This window comes from Miscanthus floridulus, chromosome 3, assembly GCF_019320115.1.
Source record: "Miscanthus floridulus cultivar M001 chromosome 3, ASM1932011v1, whole genome shotgun sequence".
NCBI classification, from domain to species: Eukaryota; Viridiplantae; Streptophyta; class Magnoliopsida; order Poales; family Poaceae; genus Miscanthus; species Miscanthus floridulus.
The window spans coordinates 111345309-111366728 of record NC_089582.1 but is presented as its reverse complement, the minus strand read 5'-3'; the positions used below and the strand labels follow the sequence as shown (position 1 = coordinate 111366728).

The window sequence follows — 21420 nt, the reverse complement described above, 5'->3', positions numbered from 1 at the left end:
GATGCCACACTTTGCTACTCTTGATTTGCTAGTGAGGCTACTCTCTTGGATTCTCAAATCACAAACACCTCACTAGGATCTTGCTCTTCTTGGCACTCACAAACGTGTTTCTCAGCTGTTGGAATGAGCAAAGGATGCTCCACTCACGAGTGGAGCTTCTATTTATAAGCCAGCCTGAAAAACTAACCGTTATGAGCTTCTGTGGGATGACCGGACGCTCCGGTCGTGATGACCGGACGCTCCGGTCAGTTCAACCTGCGAACCAGCATTCAAGTGATGACCGGACGCTGTCAGGGTCCGGTCAGTACCGACCGGACGCGTCCGGTCGCTCTTGGATGCTTACTGTAAACGACCGGACGCTGGATACTCAGGGTCCGGTCACACTGACCGGACGCATCCGGTCACACTTTTCCAAGTCTGGACCCTTACTGGAGTTGACCGGACGCTGGCCCTCAGCGTCCGGTCACATGACCTCCCAGCGTCCGGTCACACCAGACTTGATCTTCTCGGTCAAATGAACTGACCGGACCCTGCGGCCAGCGTCCGGTCGCACCGGAGCCAGCGTCCGGTCAGTATTTGACCCTCCATTCACTTCCAACTTCCGAACATATGTGAATGAAGTTTGCTCCACAGGATCTTAGGCATTCATAGGAGCTACCTAGAGCTAGTTTTTAACAAGTGTGCACCACACCTAACTCACTAGACTCAACTAGGTCAAGCTACCCGTTCATACCCCCCTTCATAGTACGGCCAAAGGAAAAACAAAGTCCTAAACTACTCTAAGTGTCTCTCCAACTCCAATCGACACTTAGAACTAGTCATCCTTAACCTTGTCGTCCATCCTTTGAAAACCGAAACGATTTCCATCGTAGGGGCATGACAACCTCGATTGCCCAATCGATCTCCATTACCATGACCTAACTTACTTGTCTCTGCAAAACACACGTTAGTCATAGTAATCTTTGTATTGACATTAATCACCGAAATCCAACTAGGGGCCTAGATGCTTTCACTCGACTCCAGCGACCCCCAGCTCCTCGCGGACGGTATGCGGATGGCGGCGCGGCGCGGTGAGGCGACGTTGCTCGCGGACGTGCGGACGGCGGCATGGTGAGGCAACGCTGCTCGCAGCTGGCGAGCGTGGGCCGTGGGGATAGCAGATGGACGGAGGAGGAAGGAGTCACAGCGCATGCTCGTGCGGGTGGCGATGACGGCCGTTAGCCTCAAAAGTAACTGAACACGATGGAATGCTAATTTCGGTTAACGCTTACATCTTTTGATGGTATTTCACGTGACGGAACTTTTTAGTGGTATTTTCCGATTCTCATGATCTTTTGATGCTACAGAACCAATTCTCCCTTTTTGTTTTAACCGGACGGAGATGGATTGGGTGGAGGATTCTAGATGGGGCAGGCGGTGAGGGCCACGGGAACCCACGTGGTGTGCATCTGTTGGAAAGCTGTACAAATCGACGGCCGGAAATGCAGAACGGTAGATGAACAGGGAACTATGAGGGGGGAGGCGGAGGGGTACTGTGGAACTACAGTGTCGTACACGAAAAACAGAGAGTTTTATAGATAGATAGATAGATAGATATACCCGTGTGATATATTCTGGTTAAATACCATTTTATTAGACTTTATATGGTCTGTTTATTTAATTATAAAACTATTTTACAAGTATCACAAACATTTATATCGTATAGTGGAGGGGAGTGACATCTTTGAGTCAACAGGTCTTGAGTTTGAATCTTGCCATGGACTACCTTTTCTTTTTATTTCTCCTCTGCATGCATTTACGTGCTTCTGTCATCTTGGATGGATTCCAAGGGCAACGGGCCAGGTCGCACGAGCTGGGCCCCAAGCCCGCAGGTGGGAACGTGAGATGGGCCGGGCAGGAAACGCTAGCTGGGCCGGAAGCATGCGAGCGCGTGCGCGATAGGAATATTTTTGCTGGTCGGCACTGAACTCCACGCCACCCGGGTCGGTAGGTAGGCACTCTCTGGCATGACCCATAGGGGATAGCCCACAAGGCCACAAGGTATCGCAAAAGGAATTCTGCTCCCGGCGCCCGCCGAGAGGAGTGGGCTCAAAATTCAGGTGAGCCTATTGGAGACATGGGCTGCGGCCTCCGCTCACGACTCGCGACAGAAGTGGGCTAAAACTGCTTCGCTCCGGCCCGACAAAGTTTCTGGGCTCAGCCTTGACGAAGCTGGTGCCTCCTGAAGCTCCAGTTCGGCTGTGTCGTCACTTGCCGCCAGCTGGAAAAGGTCAACACAGTTAATATGAGCAGTTGACTCGGGTCGAAACTTCTAGAAAAGGACTGCGTGTTTCCTTTTTTTAATAAATCCAAAGATACTACGACCTGTTCATCTGTGCTCGGCTCTGCTTTGGAAAGGTGGACACTTCACCATATGGAGACGCTTCCACGTCAAACCCGGAAGTAGAATGATCCATCATCTTGGCGATACCTGAAAAATTGGCGATTATTACGATGCACCCGCCTTATCAGTGTGAACCCTCGAAAACATTGCACCAAAATACTAGCCAACAATTTTACACATAGATAAAACAACTCAGGTAAAAAGTTTACAGCCTGTACGGACTGTAAACAGTTGTTAGTCGCTGCTGCCACGCGCCAGTTGAATAAAAAACTGCAGCACCCAGCGAAAACAAGAAGCAACAAGCTACCTGTTCAACGAATGCGCTGCGCTGGCCGCTGCCGTGCAGCGCATCGAGCAGCCGAATCAGCAAGCCTGTCGACGCATCGTCATCGACGAGGAACAGCACAACTCGCCAACCATCAGCAACAATCTATCAGCGTGCTAATAATTAATTAACGAGGGACGATCACGGATCTGGGGAGACCAAGTCTGCGGCCAGCAGCCGGCGCCGGTCAGGGCTGCGACTGCGATGGCAACCGCGCGGAAAAAGACGAGCGGTTGGCCGGCCGGCCAACGGCGCGCCTCGAGCGGAGGGAGAGGAGAGGAGGAAGGCGGGTTGCATGCGTCTCCACTGCGGCCGGCCGGTCCATATGGCGTCCGCGACAGCGACCCTGGGGGGACGACGCGTGACACGGCAACGGGCACGGGCACGGGCACGGGCACGGGACCCAGCCCAGCCGGCCCGGGAGATGACTATGTGCCGACCGCGGCGCGATAATGCGGTTCCATTATGGAGCAGGTGGGCCACACGGGGGCATAATTCTTCTGCGGAAAGAGGAGTTGATTGCTTCTCAATTCTCATTCTCGGTCTGAAAAAGTCTAGGCGGAGGAAATACGGGATCGGCAGAGATGATTACGAGCCTGATGAATGATTGAGCAATCATCGCTCGTGCTGGTGTTTTCTGTACGAAAATCGGAGACGAGAAATGTACTACTAGTATAGTAATAGTTTTTGCACAAAGTTGCGTGTGACAGATACATACACCCAGCCCAACCCATTTGTTCATCGTTTTGGGCCCTTAACCACCGCCACAGCACCACCACCACCATTATTACACTATTCTTCGTCCACCTCTTTTCCTCCCATTCCCGTAGGAAAATTATATAAAAAAAAGGAGATTAAAATCAAACACGTTCAAGAACAGCATAATAACACCGAAGACCTTTCTTTCTTTCTTTCGTCTGCATGCCTTTCCCCTTCCGCCCGCCCTTTGAATCTTCTTGCAATTTCTTCCTCCGCCGCCGTCGTCGATCAGAATCTAACGATCTTGGCCGCGCGCACCACCGGGTTCTCCCGGGCGATGGCGTCCCTGCCGGCGCCCTTGTAGTCGTAGCTACAGCCGTGCCGGTCCGAGTACCGGTGCGCGCCGCAGAAGAGCTCGCCGCACCGGCACCGGAACCCCGTCAGCCCCACCCGCTTCCGGCAGCTGGAGCACCGGTTCACCGACGTCCTCGCCGTGGCCGCCGGAGCAGCGGCGACGGCCTCCATAGACTGGCCCACGGCTGCAGCAGCCGGAGAGGCCAGCAGCTCCACCGCTGCTGCGTCTACGAGCGCCGGCCTCGGCTGCGACACCGCCGCGGCCGCCGGCGCAGAAGCTGAGGAAGAGGAGGTAGGGGACGACGGCGACGACGACCTCGACGCCGTGGCCGCCGAGAAGCAGCTCTGGCAGAGGTTCTGCGTCGCCGGGTTCCCCGGGAAGCCGCAGTTGTTGGCGCAGAGCGTGATCTCCGGCGCCCGGAGCTCCGTGGGCTCCTCCTTCTTGTCGCGCTGCGCCATGCTCGTGAATTAACCTGGGAAAAGGAACCCGAACAACCGTGCCTGTGTCTGTGTGTGTGCGTGCGCGCGCGCGGTGGGGCGGGCGGCCCGGCCGGAGCTTGCTTTTCGCAGGGTGGGAGAGGCAGGGAGAGAGAGACGGAGGAGGGGGAGCTTGCGAATTGGGAGGCCGGCTGTGAGCCTGTGATCCGCGGGGAGGGGGCGATGAATGGACGAGCGAGGCGCCCGGGTTTTTTTATCGGGGCGAAGTGGGACGATGGAGACGCGTCCCCTTCCGCGGACGCGCAAGCGCAGCGGCAAAGGCAACAGCGACCGCGACTGCGACCCGGCCGCCCCGCGTGTTATTTCCGGCCTCGGCCTCGTTGTCGCGTCGTCGTATTGACGACGCGACCCCGGCCTCGCGTGCCTGCCTCCCGGTTTCGGCTGGGCCACCTGTCGCGACCTCGGCCGCTGGGCGATCGCCCTGGCGGAAACGGCGAAGGAACGTGAACAACATGGCGCGCTGCGGGCCACGGGCTGGGTGCGTCCGGAGCGGCAAGGCTGGATCCAGAGAGCCGGCGCTAGAATTTTCTATCTAGGACGCGGTCGCACGGACGGGTCGTGTGCTGGTTGTTCCGCCCCGGCCGTGCGCGGGCGGGCGGGGTCGGGTGGGTTGGGTTGGGTTTGGATTGGGACCGGGGCAAGTAGCCAGCCGCCCGGGCTGACCGAGGCCGACGCGGACGCGCAGCCAAGGGATAAAGATACGAGCAGGAGGAAACCAAGCGAAACCGCCCAAAACCAACCGTCGGCGCCCGCGCGCGCACCGCCGACTCCAGGCAGCCGGGATTGGCGTACGATGGACGGCCGCAGGGGCTTGGAACTTGGAAACCGTCGTCGCCGTCTCCCGTCTACCGCACGAACGTTCAGCTTCATCCTCCCCGTTCGGTCAATCAGTCAGTAAAAACTAAAGCCAAGCTCGCCGCGAATGGCGTCGCTTTCGGACGCTGAGCTGTCTGGATTAGCATGGCCATTCCTTTTTTCCCGTCTCTCCCTGGCCTGTCCATGTCAACCGTCTACATACCACCCCTCTGACAGACTGATGCTAGCAACAAGTAGCTGAATCGCTGAAAGACGAGAGGGAGACTACTAAATCGAGTGAGCGACCTCTTCTCTGGCCAGATTTGCATGTCGACATGGGGAACTCGTGGCCGTGCCTCGGCCCGCGCCATTTATCTTTTGGCTGCCGTGCATGAGGCCACGACGGACACCTCGCAGCCGCGTCTGTTACCAATTCGCTCGTCCGGAAAATTCCATCAGCGCGAACAAGGCGGGGGGTTACGTTCTCCATCATGTCGACGTTAACAAGGTGCCCAACCGGGGACGTACGCGATCCCTTCATCGGGATAAGCTGCAGATAGCTCTCTCTCGCGCGCGCGCCGGGGAAAGGACGCCACGCCACGACAAGCAGCTTGCTTTCCCCAGCTGGCTGGCGTCGCTGCAGCGGCACCCGAAACTGGCAACTCGCCAACCATGCCTTAGCTTGTGAAGTGAACACACGGTGCCCCGATTATCACGCGAGGGAAGCGTGGCTGTGATCGGAGCACGCGCGCGCGAGGCACCCCAGCTGTAGCCACACGAAGATTGGAGTCGTGATCACGATCGCACGGTGAACAGCGGCACGCGCTGCCGACATCGGATTCGGATCCGTCCGCCGGCCTGCGCTGCAGGGTCCAGCTGCGGAGCGCACCAGAAAACGCATGCCCGCCGGCGCTGGTCCGTCGCTCGAAAGGGTGGAGATCGAGCACTGCAGCTTCGATCAGTGATCTGACAGCTCAAGAGCAGCAGCTAGATAGCTAGTTGGATAGAGTGCTTTTCTCTCCGTGGGCCGTCTCTATCGGCAAACGGCAAACGATCCTCAGCTTAGGAGGATGAGAACGAAGGCCATATCCGGCGAGATATTATCTCGATTGGTAGCACTATGTGACACATCGCCAAGTTGTGCAAGCCACCATCAGATGAGGAAGATGGTTTTGCCACACAGGATAGCAGATATCTATTCTGGATACCTGGAATCACGAACTGGAACCCCCTCACGGCGACATCTACTGCTGCTTTCTGGCGCACAGGATGCTCGATGTGTACATGCTGTTCTTAGATAACAAAGTGTAGGATGCAGTGATCAGGCTGAGAGAGTTGACACAAGAAATGGCTTATGGTCAGCGCATCAGTTCAGATTTTTCGGGCCCTTTGGAATGTGAGAAAATTCCTTGAATTGCGTTTTCTATGAAATTAAATTGATTACTGTGAAACCTTTATGATCAATATAAAATTACTGCATTTCAAACGTGCCCTTCCGGTTTTGATGCTGCTGCCTTTGCTTTCGTTTTCTCTTCAATATCGTCTGAGTCATGCGAATTGTGAAGTGCATCGATACCTAAAGTTCAGTACTTGATTTTCAGCCTTCTGCTTTGACTGTCCAGCGCAGGGCACGCGGCAACACGTAGTTACATTCCTTTTTTCTGGTCCAAAAAATCAGCATTCGATTCAGAATTTTGCATTTTCTTACTTCATAACTTTGCACAAAATCTCGTGCTAGAAACAATCAAAAGGGCACCTTGCCACATGTGCTTGCACTATCCACATACTACACGGCAGTACGACACGAGCCATAGGTTTAATCAGGGAAAATTCGGACTATTTTCACTTTTTATTCACACATCACCAAAGCCTCTGCACACAGCACAGCGCTGTCAAGCATCAGCATTGGCAAACACACCACGCTTGGTCACCGTTCCGCTTGTGCCTCAGTGGGTGAGCGAGTCCTGCTCCGCAGCAAGGGTCCTCGCAGATCCTCTCCACGACCTCCTTCCCTCTGTCCGCGTTTTGCGTGAACCTCTCCGCGCAGCGGCGCTCCACGAGCTCAGCCACCACGGCCGCCAGCGGCGCGCACCGGTGGTGGTCTCCTGCCGGAACAGCGTCCACTCGTCGGGCCGCGCCGGGTGGGGCTGGTAGCTGCACCGCTCCTGCACGTCCACGAGCCCCCGGAGCGTGGCGTTGCGGGAGGCCACCGCATGTCGCGTGCGGGCGCGTCCACGTCCTTGGGCTCGACGCAGAGCACCCCTACGTCACCACCGTCCGGTCCGCTGCGGCCTTGTTCGGCTTACCCCATATTCGACTTGTTTTTTTTAGCCGGAACATTATTTTTCTTTCACAATAATTCAGCCAGTTTCAACCAAAATTCTGCCAACCGAACGGGGCCTACGCCGCGGAGCAGGAACGGGAGTGGCGGCGTCCAGCCCGCGATGGCGTGCAGGCGCGGAGCCGGCCCGACCGCGCTTCGACGTCGCGGGACAGCATGTGGACGTCAAGGATGTGGGAGAGCGCCCCGGAGGCGGCGCGCGCCGCCGGGTCCGTGAACTTGCGCCACTCCGCGGCGGTGACCCGCTGTCAGGGGTGGAGGTGTTGATTTTATAGGATCACTTGGAGCAGCATAGATCTAGCGGGGTACTTCATGTAAATGGGTAGCAAGTCCTAGTACATGTTCTAGACAGAGATTAGAGGAAGGAGTGGAGGAACGTGTTGAACCTGACACCGTAGAGGAGGATCCGCTCGCGTCCGCCATAGAATCGGTGTCTGCGCTAGGCAGCGACGGTCGGGGAAGAGTACAGTGATGAGCAGTGACGACCGGTGGTGAAGACCGGTGACGGCGCAGTGAAGTCCGGCGTGGTGGTAGCCCTTCGGTGCAGATGCGGAGGCGGCACGGCTGGTGGCTTCCCGTCACTGGCTGCGTCCCTCTAGATCGGATTATGGTTTAGGGATTTCGGTGGGGAGCTCGGCTCAGGCGAGCCTCGTGACTTGAGCCGCCGGCCCCCACCTCTATTTATTACGCAGTGTGACAGGGGCCCTCCAGCCATAGTGGGCTGGACGCCCCCGATCAGGGCGCGGATCAAAGGCACAACTGTGCCGTTGGGCCTAGCTGGAATTGAGATCAATCTAACAATCTCCTACTTTATCTCCTACCATCTTTCAATTTCATATCATTTACTTTTGTTCATTCCATTATAAATTAGCGCATAGAGCATGTCTCATCGTCACGGTCCATCGCTGATAGATTTAACAGCTACAACACACCACTCTGTTCTGAAATAGATACTTATCTTTGAGCCTTCTTTTGTTCAGGAATTATAGGCTTTCCCTTAAACCCATGCCGGCTACATGTTCTCTGAACACGTTGGGTGGTAAGCCTTTTGTAAACAGATCCGCGAGCATCTTTTCAGTACTTATGTGCTCAAGACTTATGACATGATCCCGAACTTTATCTTTCACAACATAATATTTTATGTCAATGCGTTTGGCAACATCACTTGACTTATTGTTGTGAGCATACTGTACTGTCGAATTATTATCGCAGTATAACTTTAGTGGTCTATAGATATCGTCAACCACCTTCAAACCGGGTATGAACTTCTTTAGCCAGTTCACCCGCCCTGTTGCCTCATAACACGCTACAAACTCGGCATACATTATGGACGATGTAGTGACGGTTTGCTTTGAGCTTTTCCATGAAATAGCTCCCCTATAAGAGTGAATACATATCCAGACGTGGATTTTCTATAATCTCCCGCATAATCAGAATCTGAATATCCCACTATATGGAGTGAATCAGATCTTCTATACGTCATCATGAGGCCTTTCGTTCCTTGCAAATAACGCAAGACTTTCTTTACTAATTTCCAATGTTCTATTCCAGGATTGCTCTAGAATCTGCCAAGTAATCCGTTAACAAATGCCAAGTCAGGGTGCGTACATACTTGAGCATATTGCAAGCTTCCGACCGTTGAAGCATATGGAACCACTTTCATTTGATCGATCTCATATTGGTTCCTGGGGCATTGAAAATCTCCATATTTGTCGCCCTTCATTATAGGAGAAGGTGAGGAACTACATTTGTGCATACTGAATTTCTTTAAAATTCTTTCTATGTATGCCTTTTGTGATAGTCCTAATACCCATTTACTTCTATCTCGGTGAATCTCGATCCCTAGAACGAACGAGGCTTCACCAAGATTTTTCATATTAAATTTTAAGGACAAAAATTTCTTTGTCTCCAGTAATAGACTGACATCACTACTAGCAAGTAAGATGTCGTCCACATACAGGACAAGGAAGATAAACTTCCCATTCTTAAACTTTGCATAGACACAATTGTCCTCAACATTCTCTTTAAACCTAAAATTTCTTATTGTCTGATCAAACTTCAAGTACCATTGCCTTAAAGCTTGTTTTAATCCATAAATGGATTTTTTTAGGCGGCATCCCATTCAATCTTTTTCTTCCACGACAAAACCTTTTGGTTGTGCCATGTAAATATTTTCCTCCAAGTCTCCGTTGAGAAATGTCGTCTTTACATCCATCTGATGTAATTCTAAATCGTAATGTGCCACTAATACCATTATGATTCTGAAGGAATCCTTACTTGAGACTAGAGAAAAGATCTTATTGTAATCAATCCTTTCTCTTTGCGTAAAGCCTTTTGCCATAAGTCGCGCTTTATATCTCTCTATATTCCTTTGAGAGTCAAGTTTTGTTTTGTAGACCCATTTACAGCCTACTGTTTTAGCTTCTTTAGGAATTATTTCTAAGCCCCAAACTTTATTGGCATTCATAGATTTCATTTCATCTTCTATGGCCTCGAGCCACTTTGATGAATGATCACTTCTCATGGCTTCTTCAAATGAGGTGGGATCATCTTCTATTTGAAATTCCTTAGTGTTGTATACTTCATAGTCAGCAGGAATAGCTAATTTTCTAATTCTTTGAGACCTTCTAGGGGCCTCCACATTTGGCACATCTTCTGTTTGAGGCTATTGTTGCTCCCCTCATTTGCGACAATAGGTTCTACAGTATCCTGAAGAATAGGTTCCTCATTATTATTCATTGTTGCCACAGGCGGAATAACAACAGATGCTGGCACCACAGTATCTTGCACTATCGGTGCAGTGACAGCAGGTAGTGAGAAAAATGGCTCATGAATCATTGGAGTGAGCGCATACACCCACTTCTCTTCAAGATCAATTTCTCGAGCTACCATGCTCCTCCTCATCATTTCATCCTCTAGGAAGATAGCGTGTCTCGTTTCCACAAACTTTGTATGTCTATCTGGACAGTAGAAACGAAAACCTTTTGACTTTTCTGAGTAGCCAATGAAATAACAACTTACTATTTTGGGATCTAGCTTCCCAATGTTTGGGTTAAATACTTTAGCCTCAGTAGGACTCCCCCACACACGTAAGTGGTTTAGTGAGGGTACTCTTTCTGTCCACAACTCATACGGTGTTTTGGGCACTGACTTACTTGGTACTCTATTGAGAATATGAATGGTGTTTTTTAACATCTCCATCCATAGGCTCATCGGTAAGGTGGAGTAACTTATCATACTACACACCATATCTATCAGGGTGCGATTGCGTCTTTCAGCTACTCTATTCTGCTGAAGTTCGCCTGGTGTAGAATACTGGGCTACTATGCCATTCTCCTGTAAGAACCTTGTAAAAGGTCCAGGAACTTGGCCATATGGGGTATGCCGACCGTAGTACTCCCCTCCACAGTCGGACCTGACTATCTTAATCTTTAAATTGTGTTGGTTTTAAACTTCTACCTTAAATATCTTAAATTTATCCAATGCTTCTGTTCTCTTTTTGATTGGATAAATATAGCCATAACGAGAGTAATCATTTATGAATGTTATGAATGAATCATAACCATCCACACTCTTTATAGGAAACAGACCATAGATGTCTGTGTGAATAATCTGTAGAATTCCTGCACTTCGTTTGGCATCTTTCTTAATTTTCTTTACATACTTTCCTTTAATGCATTCTCTGCATTGTTCTAAATCTGAGAGCTCTAATGGAGGAAGAATATCATTCTTAACTAGTCTTTCTATTCACCCCCTCGAAATATGGCCTAAACAACAGTGCCATAATTTCGACAATGCATCGTGAACTCTCTTTCGTTTTCTGTTTACATCCGCAGACGAGGATACATTCACATTGTCGCACGCAACGTTCCTATCATCACATACAACATTCACATCGTCACGTAGTGATAACAAATAAAGCTCATTTTGTAAGATAGCAAGACCAACACATGCATTATTAAATGTTATCTTACACTTGTCATTTCCAAAATGGCAATCATATCCATCATTGTCCAAGCATGAAACACTAATCAAGTTTCTTTGTAGGGAGGGAACATAAAGTACATCTCTCAGTAAAAGTGTGAAACCATCAGCAAGCTCTAGAGAAAGATCGCCAACGGCTTCAACATCTGCTCGGATTTCATTTGCAACTTTAACATGTCTTTCTCTTCTTTGCGTAGTCCTCATCTAACAAAATCCCTGTAAAGAATTAGCAACATGAACAGTTGCACCTAAGTCAATCCACCAAGTAGATTTCAAATACTGTACATACAGGGATTCATTTATGAACGTAATAATGTTCTCACATTTCTTTGCCATGATCATCTTTAAGTAATCAGGACAATCTTTCTTATAATGTCCCGTCTTCTTGCAATAGAGACATTGATCTTTCTCTACTATGAACTTATTTTGCTGAGGCTGATGCAGCATGGGACCCTTTCCCTTTGACTTTGAGGAGTTAGCATTATTATTCTTTTTCTTATTGTCTTTCAAATAATTGATAGAGTCACCATTGGTAGCTTTCATTCTCTCCTCCTCTTGCACACACATAGCCATGAGCCTCTCCATATCCTATTTTTTGGGCTGTATGTTGTAATTGACAACAAAAGTGTTAAACTCTTTTAGCAAGGAAGCAAAAATCAGATGGATAAGGAACTCTTCCTTGAGAGCCAGATCCATTGGTTTTAGCTTGGATGTCAAATTGCTTATCCTTAGTATGTGCTCTCTTATGCCACCATTACCTGAGTACCTCTCTGTCACTAGCTGCTTTATCAGCTGGGTAGCATATGTCTTTGAAGAGCAAGTGAACTGACTCTTTATTCTTTCAAGGTACTCGGTGATGGTGTCACACTCTGAGATTGAGCCCACAATTGCAGGCTCAATCGTGTTCTTTATCACAACCAAATATTTTTTGTTGGCAGTGACCCACTTCCTATGCTCAAGGTCATATGACATTTTTTGGGATGCAAAATCCCTCTCTTTGGTTGCCCAAGCGACATCAGCCTCATTTGTCTCCCTCACCGGTGCCACAGGCTCTGTGGGACACGGTGAGGTGACTACCCAGTCCACCTCAGCCAAGATGAAGGCCAGATCAATCTTTTTCTTTCACCCCGTGTAGTTATCACCTTTGAGAGTGGGGATCTCTTTGATACAACCCATCAAGTTGTATCCGCCTGAAAACACAATTCATATAGTATGAGAACATAAATAATAACAACAATTGTATGCCTTGATTCCAACGTTGATCAAAATTAAAACATACAACTGTTTATACATTAAATCTACATCACTGTTGGACAAAAATAGAATTAATGTATGACAAAGATCTCAGCATAATATTGTCATTAATCAACGTTGGTCAGAATAATAACAATATTATAATCAATTAAAACATATCTATTTTTAAAATTAAATTCTCCCATTGGTTCGAATTTAATAATGAAAATAACAACTTTAAATACGCAGCGGAAAAATAATCTCAATTTTGTGAATTTTACCCATAGAAAAATTCTCTTTTCTATTTTCTTTAAGCCATTTATCCATTTTCTAGGAAATAAACATTTACTGGAAAAAGAAAAAACAAAAAACTGATTCAATTCACCACTGTTCATTCGGCCCAGCCAGGAATTTGGGCAGGCCTGCCTCTCTTCCACGCATGATGCCCACACCCAGGCCACAACCTGGGCCTGGGCCGGTAAAGCCGTGCGGCCGCGAGCGCCCGCCTGGGCCGTGAGTCGGCCCGATCGATCTCGTCCGCTCGTCTGCATCGGACGGCTACGCGTGCTCGTCGGACGAACAAAATGGCGATGACAGCGGCCCCTGAACCCTAGCGGCCATTCGGCCTTCTCCTTCTCTCTCTCACTCTCTTAGCCACAGCGAGTACACCGAGTGAGCGAAGCAGTGAGCGAGCAGACGACTCAGCGCCATCGCCGGCCCCCTCGCCGGTGAGCGTGCTCCCCAACAGGTGAGTGCGCCGCCGTCGAGCAGCCTGGCTACGACGCCCTTTTGGCTAGAGCCCGGCGAGCAGCGCCCCCCGGCTCGGCCTTCTTTTCCCCGCACGCCGGCGAGGCAGTAGCGCTGCGCAGCGGTGAGGTAAGCCAAAACGGCTCTTCCTCTTGTCCCTTTCCCCTTCTTTCTTCTAGGATTAACCCGATTTAGGGATGGGATAAAAAATTAGGGTTAGGGTTTCTTTTCCCGATTCGATACGATTCATCTTTTTTATTTGATTTGATTTCTTTTCTTTTCTATTTGTACCCATACCGAGATCTACTCAATAGAATCTAGCTAGCTGTCCCCCTTTCCTGTCGTGAGTTAGGGTTAGGGTTTCACTCACCGGAGTCACTATTCATCTTCCTCGACGGGTTAGGGTACTGTTCTTGTTCCCCGATGGGTTAGGGTTCAGATGAACCTCTATTCTTTTCTCAGATCCAAACGGATCTAAACTGTTAAGCTAGATATATACCTAAACGAGGCTCTAGTACCATTATTGATTTTATAGGATCACTTGGAGCATAGATCTAGCTGGGTACTTCATGTAAATGGGTAGCAAGTCCTAGTACATGTTCTAGACAGAGATTAGAGGGAGGAGTAGAGGAACATGTCAAACCTGACACCATAGAGGAGGATCCGCTCATGTCCGTCATGGAGTAGGTGTCTGCGCTAGGCAGCGACGGTCGAGGAAGAGTACGGTGATGAGCAGTGGCGACCAACGGTGAGGACCGATGGCGGCGCAGTGAAGTCCGGCGTGATGGTAGCCCTTTGGTGTAGATGCAGAGACGACGCAACTGGTGGCTTCCCGTCACTGGCTATGCCCCTCTAGATTGGATTAGGGTTTAGGGATTTCGGTGGGGAGCTCGACTCATGCGAACCTCGTGACTTGAGCCGCCGGCCCCCACCTCTATTTATTACATAGTGTGACAGGGGCCCTCCAGCCATAGTGGGCTGGGCGTCCCCGATCAGGGCACGGATCAAAGGCTCAACTATGCCGTTGGGCCTAGTTTGGGATTGAGATCAATCTAACAGGAGGCACACGTGCTCCTACGTGTAGGAGACCACCATGGTAGTGTGCGTGTTTGCGCGCGGCGAGGTCGGAGAGGGGGGACGCGCGGTTCTCGCTTCTCGGTCAGCCAGCGAGAGTAGGATGGAAAGCGAGGATCTTGGAGCCACATCGTGTTAGCATGGGGTGTCGAGAGGTGGAGAAGAGGATAGGAATATTCACATGGCGTGGGGAATTAAACCTCACTCGCCAAGCTCGTTATTATATTTTTTTCAACCATGCTTTGCTGTCGAGCCTAGGCGTTGTGCCTTGGGCCTAGGACATGCTTTCATTCGGTCATGGCGAGCAAAGCAGAAATCGCAGCTCGGCGTCGAGGACTCAGAGGCAACCAACATCATCAGTTCAACTAGATGCTTGTCTTGTCACAAAAAACTAGATGCTTGTCTTTGTACTAGTCCAAGTAATAGACATCAAAGAAGTTTGCCATCTTATAGGTACAAGATTTTATTGGCACAGCTGATAGAGCAATATGGTGCTCCCCCCATGGGTAGAGACCTAGAAGAGGGTGTAGCCATCGTCGTAGGACACGTGCCACCTGTGCTGGCACGGCGACACGTCCTCCTCGCGCTCTTGGCAGCAGCTCCGGTGCTTCTTCTAGTTGTCGCGGTCAGTGTTGGGCTGGCTCCCCTCGTTGTTCCAGCGGTACATGATGATCCCGCTCTTGTCGCTCCATTCGCCGTCGATGCCCTGGTGTGGTGGCGACATGGAGAAGAGCCCCTTTGTTGGGTATCAGTGTTAGGATACCCAACGGTAGGGATCTGAGGACCGTGGACGACAAACTCGTCTAGATAATCGAGGACGTATTTTAGTCTCGACCGACCCCGAAGGGACGATTTCCACCTCGCTAGACCCCTCGGACATGTGCCCCGTGTTGCCCGACCCCGAGGCTATGGGAGCTGTCCCACCCGACCCTGAGGACACGAGCTCCATCTCGCCCGAATCCTCGGGCACAGGCCATGTGTCGCCCGACCCCGAGGGTAGGGAGCCGTCTCGCCCGACCCTGAGGGCAAGGGCTCTGTCCCGCCCAACCCCAAGGGCGTGGGCTCCGTCTCGCTCGACGGAGACCCACACCGCCTCCAACCACTACGGGCCTAAGGGTACGACCGTGGGGTCAAACTTCTGACACCGAGAGGGAAGCGGGCACGTCTCGACATAACCCATGGCCACGCCCAAGGGTTTACATCGCCAACAGTGACGAGTGCGTGGTCGCTGTGCTGCCTAATCCCCATACGACCGCTGACAGACATGTCGGCTCACCACGCCGTCCGTCGGGACGGGATGTGACGCCACGACCAGCTGATGACATCGAGGCATGGCACCAGTGGTGAACAGGAGCCCGACGTGGAGCCGTCCCTATCACCATCTACAGCATTGCGTAGGACCCAGATGAAGGAGAAGATGGACGCGGCGGCCCTGGAGGCCTTCTTCCCCCTCGCTTTTCCCCTTTCCTCTCTTTTTCTCTATCTGTAACCTACGCCTTCCCCTATAAAAGGGGAAGCAGGACGTCCCACGAGGGACACGAGCACATGGTTGACGAGCTCAACAAGACCCAACTCCGTTTGATCTTTTCATCAGAGACTTGTGACCTTCTCCCTCTCTCGCCCGTTTGTAACCTCTACCATAAACTAGTGCTGGTAACACGAGCAGCAACAGACTGGACGTAGGGACATTCTGTCCGAACCAGTATAAATCCTTATGTCCTCTAAACACATCATCCGGACCAGACACGCAGATAAAAATTTACTTGCGGTGATCTGAGGCACCGACACCCTTCTCGCCTGCTATGCACACGGCATGGTTTACACACAAGTTCACATAGCCGGCCTCAACACTGGGTGGCATATATGGATCTATATGGGCCTCCATCTACATTAGTCGTGGGTCTATATGTGGGCCTATAAGATCAAGTACAAAGCCCAAATAAATAGCTATGAGGGGAAGATATTTTGTAAGCAGCCCACCGTAGGCTGGAGCACAGAGGATGAGAGGATAATACGGAGTACCTGTGATGTGGCCATGGAAGGCGCAGGCGGTCGGGTGGTTCTCCTGTCTCGGTAAACGCCGCCGCATCTAAGGCACCTCTTTCGCTCCTTCTGCTCCTCCGTCGCCGCCGCGGTCGACCTGCTGCCCGGAGTCGCTCTGGCTCGCGCCAAGCGCGGCCACCGTGCACTGCCGCAACTGCGACGAGGAGAGCTACATGGGGATGGGGGCGAGGGGCGGGGCAGCTTGGGCACTAGGAGCGAGTAGGTCCGGGTGGGTGCGAGAGGAGAGCACGCCATTGCGTGGGATGTGTGACACAGACGGAATGGCGCCCAGCCGCGGCATCTCGATGATATGGATAACTTCATCTGGGCTTCTGAACCTGTTAGCATCCATTGGGCCAAAAACAATGCCTGAATCAGAGCCCAACAAGGTCCAAACATGGTGAAGCTGGATGTGGTACTGGTACCTGACGTTGACTGCCGGCGATTAGCCACAAAATAATTTAGAGTTGTTTAGTATTATATTATCTGAATATCGCGTAGCCAGAATTAAGCTAAAACGGGTTGATATCCATGTGTTGGTGGTCTTTTCAAATTACTTCTAAGCAAACAGGGCCAAAGTCACTGGTCATTAATTTCGCTAAAATTTGGCTTATGCTGATTTGTTGTGAGAGAAAAACACTGTTCGTTCGCTGAAAATTACTGCTGAAGCAGTTCGAGCGAACATGGTCTCTGGTCATTAATTTCTCATTCTAAATACTATTTAGTTCGGTAATGCTACGATTAATACGTCCGAAAAGCTGGACGTCTCGTTCCACTCATTGTTGCATGCATCACTTGTCTAAAAAAACACACCTTGACTAACAAAATCTACTCCCGCACGCCTCGCTCTAGTCCGCTATGCTCCCGCCCTTACCCCTTCCGCGCTCCTTATCTCCTGCCGCAGCGCACCAACGCCCGACGTCCTCCACCCCGATACGACGCCCTCCCCACCCCCGACGGCGCCCTCTCTCACCCCGGCGATCGAGCTCCCCCCACCTCACCGGCCATGGCGCTTCTCGCCCCCATCCCCCATCGTCGTCGACGAGCCAAGCCCGGTACTGGTGGTGCTCGCGCGCCGCCGCAGGCTCCCGCCCCGACGGCTTGAAACGATCGACCCAGGCTTCCCCTCCCCTATGTTGCAATGTATCTTTCAGGTGTTTCAGTCGTTTCAAAGATATGTTGCAGTTGTTTCTTATGAATGTTGCAAAAGTAAATCAGGGGATGTCATACATGTTTCGTATGTTGCAAGTGTTTTCAGAACCATGTTGCAAGCGTTTGTTCAAATTGTTTCGTCTCTTTCCTGACGTATGTTGCACAGTATGTTCTAAATGTTTCAGAAGCGTATGTCCCAAATATTTCATCTGTTTCAAATGTATGTTGCATTCGAGTGTTTCATATTGCAAGTGCAGACCGCTGGTGTTGGTGTCCATGAGCGCGGGCAGGGCCAAGCCGCGGCCACCGACGCGTGGAGGAGGTGCAATCCACTGCTGGTGGTGTGGGGAGGAGGCACTGGCCGCGCGGTCCTATGGTGAAAGAGGCGGGGGCGAGTCATCTGAGCAGCGTGGGCAGCAGATCTAAAGCGGGAGGTTCGAAAGCGAGCGTGGGAAACGAAGTTGGCGTGGGCGGCGCGTGAATCCGAGCGGATGGGGTGGAGCAGCCGCGGACGTCCGGACGGACGCAGTTGTCCGGAATCCGGGCGCTAGTGCTGCCGTACTTAGTTTCTTCCAAGTGAACCAGATTACAGAATTTTTTTTAGAATTATATGGTACACATACGTAGACATTTATAAAGACACACGCACATTCATCCTATGTGACGGAGACACCGCCTACCCCTAAAATATCACCCCTTAAATTCTAAAATAAATTTAAAAATGTGAGCACCTATATCAAGTCTATAATTTAAACCTAGGCGGACAAATTCCACCACAACGAAGCTAATGAGTTGAGCTCTGCTCAGTTTGCAATTAAATGGTGGAATTTAAGAAATTAAGAGCCTGTCTGGCTTGTCACCGCAACCTACCGCAGGCGGAGGTTTTGCTTGCCAAACAATTGGTGAACTACGGACGCAAAACTAGGCGCATGCATGCAAGTCTGGCGCCGCTGCAAATGGAGGAACCAACCAAACCATGACTAGCTTATTCTGGCCTGAAACATGGGGCGTGGTGTGGCGAGGTCTGGCTGCGAACCAAACAGACTTTCTTGGTTTACTCTAGTTTGCTGCTGTGGGCAGTAAAATTATGAGTTAAATGCATGAACATTCTCTGAATTTGTCAAGGGATGTTACTTAGGTTTACAAACTTTGAAAACACATTCTTATGTCCCTAAAGTTGTTAAGTGGTGTGTCGCATGTGGTCAATATGGTTAAGAATGGTCCTGCGGTGCACCAATTAACAAGTTTAGACACAGAAAAATGTGTTTTCAAAGTTTGTGGATCCAAGGCAAATCTCAATGCAGAGCTTTAATACACAGTTATCAAGAATGCTACGTTAACTTTTACAAGTGAATGAAATAATCCACCTCAATCAATACATAGTTTAATTTCACGGGCTAGCCACATCACTTATTAATTGTTATATGGTGCTATAATTAAATGTGGCATATGAAATATATTGTCTTGCAATTGCATACAATTCTTTACTTATCTCAGGGCACATACAACGGTCGTCTTTTTACCGTCTTGGAGATGTCATTTTTGCAAAAAAAAACCACTTGATTCAGCCAACAGACAGGTGTGCCGTCTCTTCGCGAAGAGACGACGAGGGCTCGTGCTCCCAAGCTATATCGCCCGCTCCAGCACCGTTGTACGACGGGGGCTCGTGCTCCCAAGCCATTTTTGATCATCTTAATTTATGAGTCTGTACAAGAATTAATTATCTTGCAGATAGCCTAAAAGACAACCCATTGTATAATTTGTCTGTATTGCTGTCTCTATGTGACATGACCCGTGTTTGTAGACGGTAGCCATCTAAACTGTTGAACGTGCCCTCACAGAGAAGAACATTGAGAGCATGTGAGACTAAATAAATCGGTCTCGGTGGAGGTTTCATTTTGTTGGTAAATGTGATGGTGGGTTTCATCTTAATGATAAAACTATTTCTCTCTTTCCTCATAAATACCATGCCAACTAAGCAAAGCTGCTGATCTGTCATAGTTTTAAATAAGAATGAAACTCTCGTGAAACCACCACTAAGACTAGCCTAAGTGTCACCCCTTGCAAGTTCAGAAACTGCCCATGCATTTAACTCAAAATATATTACAAACAAGTATGTTTTCAAAAGAATTGTATAGCCTCTCATGACATATAACACAATAAAACTCATAACTTCAAAACCAATTTGTGATTGCTTATCTCAAACGATATAAAGTATTTAAAACGAAGGCAGTACTTAGAAGGTATTTTGGATCTAGGCAGCTAATAGTTAGGAGCTCGAATTAACTATAGTGTACCAAACAATTAGCTGAGCATCTCCAAGAGTATTCTAAATTTTCCTACCAAAAAGTCCATGTTTTCCAACTCCTAAAAATGTATTGGGAGAAAAAAGAAGACCATATCCAATAGTTTCTAATAATTCACTCATAAAATATAGAAGACCATTTTACATCAGGAATCATATACTATTTCTAAATTATTTTAACCAATTTTATATATTCTTTCTCTCTTGTACATTTGCATCTGTACCCCCTTCATACTCTTTTTTTCTGCCCTTCCACCTTTAATTGGCCGAAGAATACGCGTGTATCCACGTGACCTTGACTCCGCGCAAAGTTACGCGCGACGGGGAGGATTTTCCAAGTGCATAAATTTTAGGAGGAATGATTATGAGTCATTGGAGACGGATTTTTTCTCGTCTTGCAAAAAACTAAGGGTTGGAAAGGGAAATAAGGTACTCTTGGACATGCTCTAATAGCTCAAGTAAAAATTTACAATGCTCTAATAGGAGAATCCATACATCCAATCTTTCCCTAACTAAATGCAGCTACGCATCAGTAGGAGAATCCATACATGCTGACTTTCCGTATCTAGTGGCTAACTATTACGTAGGTTTTTTTTACAACAAACGACTTTATTACTAGCAGCAACGGGCTGCGAGAATGTTTACATCGGTCAAGTCTACAGATTGTAGAGCTTGAAGGAGATTACACTGGGAAACATTGTGCTCATAAGAGCAGATGGTTTGTAAATGAGAGAGTTGTGTGCTTTCAGCTTGGCGCGCCAGGGCATCGGCTGAGCCTGTTCGTTTGGCTGTGGCTTGTCGTAAACGATCGTAAATTTCCAGCCGAAACAGTATTTTTCTCTCACACAAACCAACCAGCAGTACTTCTTCACGAACCAGCAACGATACGAACCAGCCAACCGAACAGGCTGTGTGGTGTTGAGGCGCCTGTGAATCTTGAAAATCTGGGACTGCCTATTTCTTGCTTGGTTGGCGAAGATCTGAGTGAAACGCTTGATTCTCCAGTCAGGGGGGTTGAAGAGGTCTGTCATGTTGAGGAAGTGCACCAACTGTTCACGGTCCGACAAATAGTTGGTGCAGTTAATGTTCAAGCTGTCGATGACAGTACGTGGAAGCAAGTGCAAGGCTAGCAGCCTCAGCCATGATCACAGAAGTGCATTCTGCAAGTCTGGCCTTGATGTAGATCGCCTGAGTGGGTTGTGCCTGAAAGTTAAGAATAAAGACACCAAGCCCAGCTGTCCTTGGCGGCAGATTTGGCTGGTCCGGCATAGTGGAAGCATCCACATAACATCTGGTAGTGCCTTGAAGTAATGCTGGCGTATTGATCGTATACCTGTTCATCCATGGTACCTATTGCAATGAGAGTGTGCTACCTGATGGAGGTGGTGGCAGCAGTGTTGGCTGTTGTGCTCGGCTTGTGAGGGTGGCTGTCAGCGTGGTGGATGACTGACCATGATCAGCCATACCTGCAAGGAGTTGAGCATACC

General features: G+C 49.8%; 1 protein-coding gene and 2 pseudogenes across 1 annotated transcript; all 3 read right to left on the bottom strand.

The window, feature by feature from the left end:
* Positions 1-3372: 3372 nt before the first annotated feature.
* On the bottom strand, positions 3373-4440 carry LOC136542080 (zinc finger A20 and AN1 domain-containing stress-associated protein 1-like). The gene has a single exon (XM_066534364.1). It carries the CDS (start codon positions 4218-4220, stop codon positions 3696-3698), a length of 525 nt encoding a protein of 174 aa, XP_066390461.1. The 5' UTR covers positions 4221-4440; the 3' UTR covers positions 3373-3695.
* A 2560-nt stretch (positions 4441-7000) lies between these two features.
* On the bottom strand, positions 7001-14454 carry LOC136546481 (uncharacterized; annotated as a pseudogene).
* LOC136546482 (uncharacterized) lies at positions 12607-16833 on the bottom strand (annotated as a pseudogene).
* Between the last annotated feature and the right edge of the window lie 4587 nt (positions 16834-21420).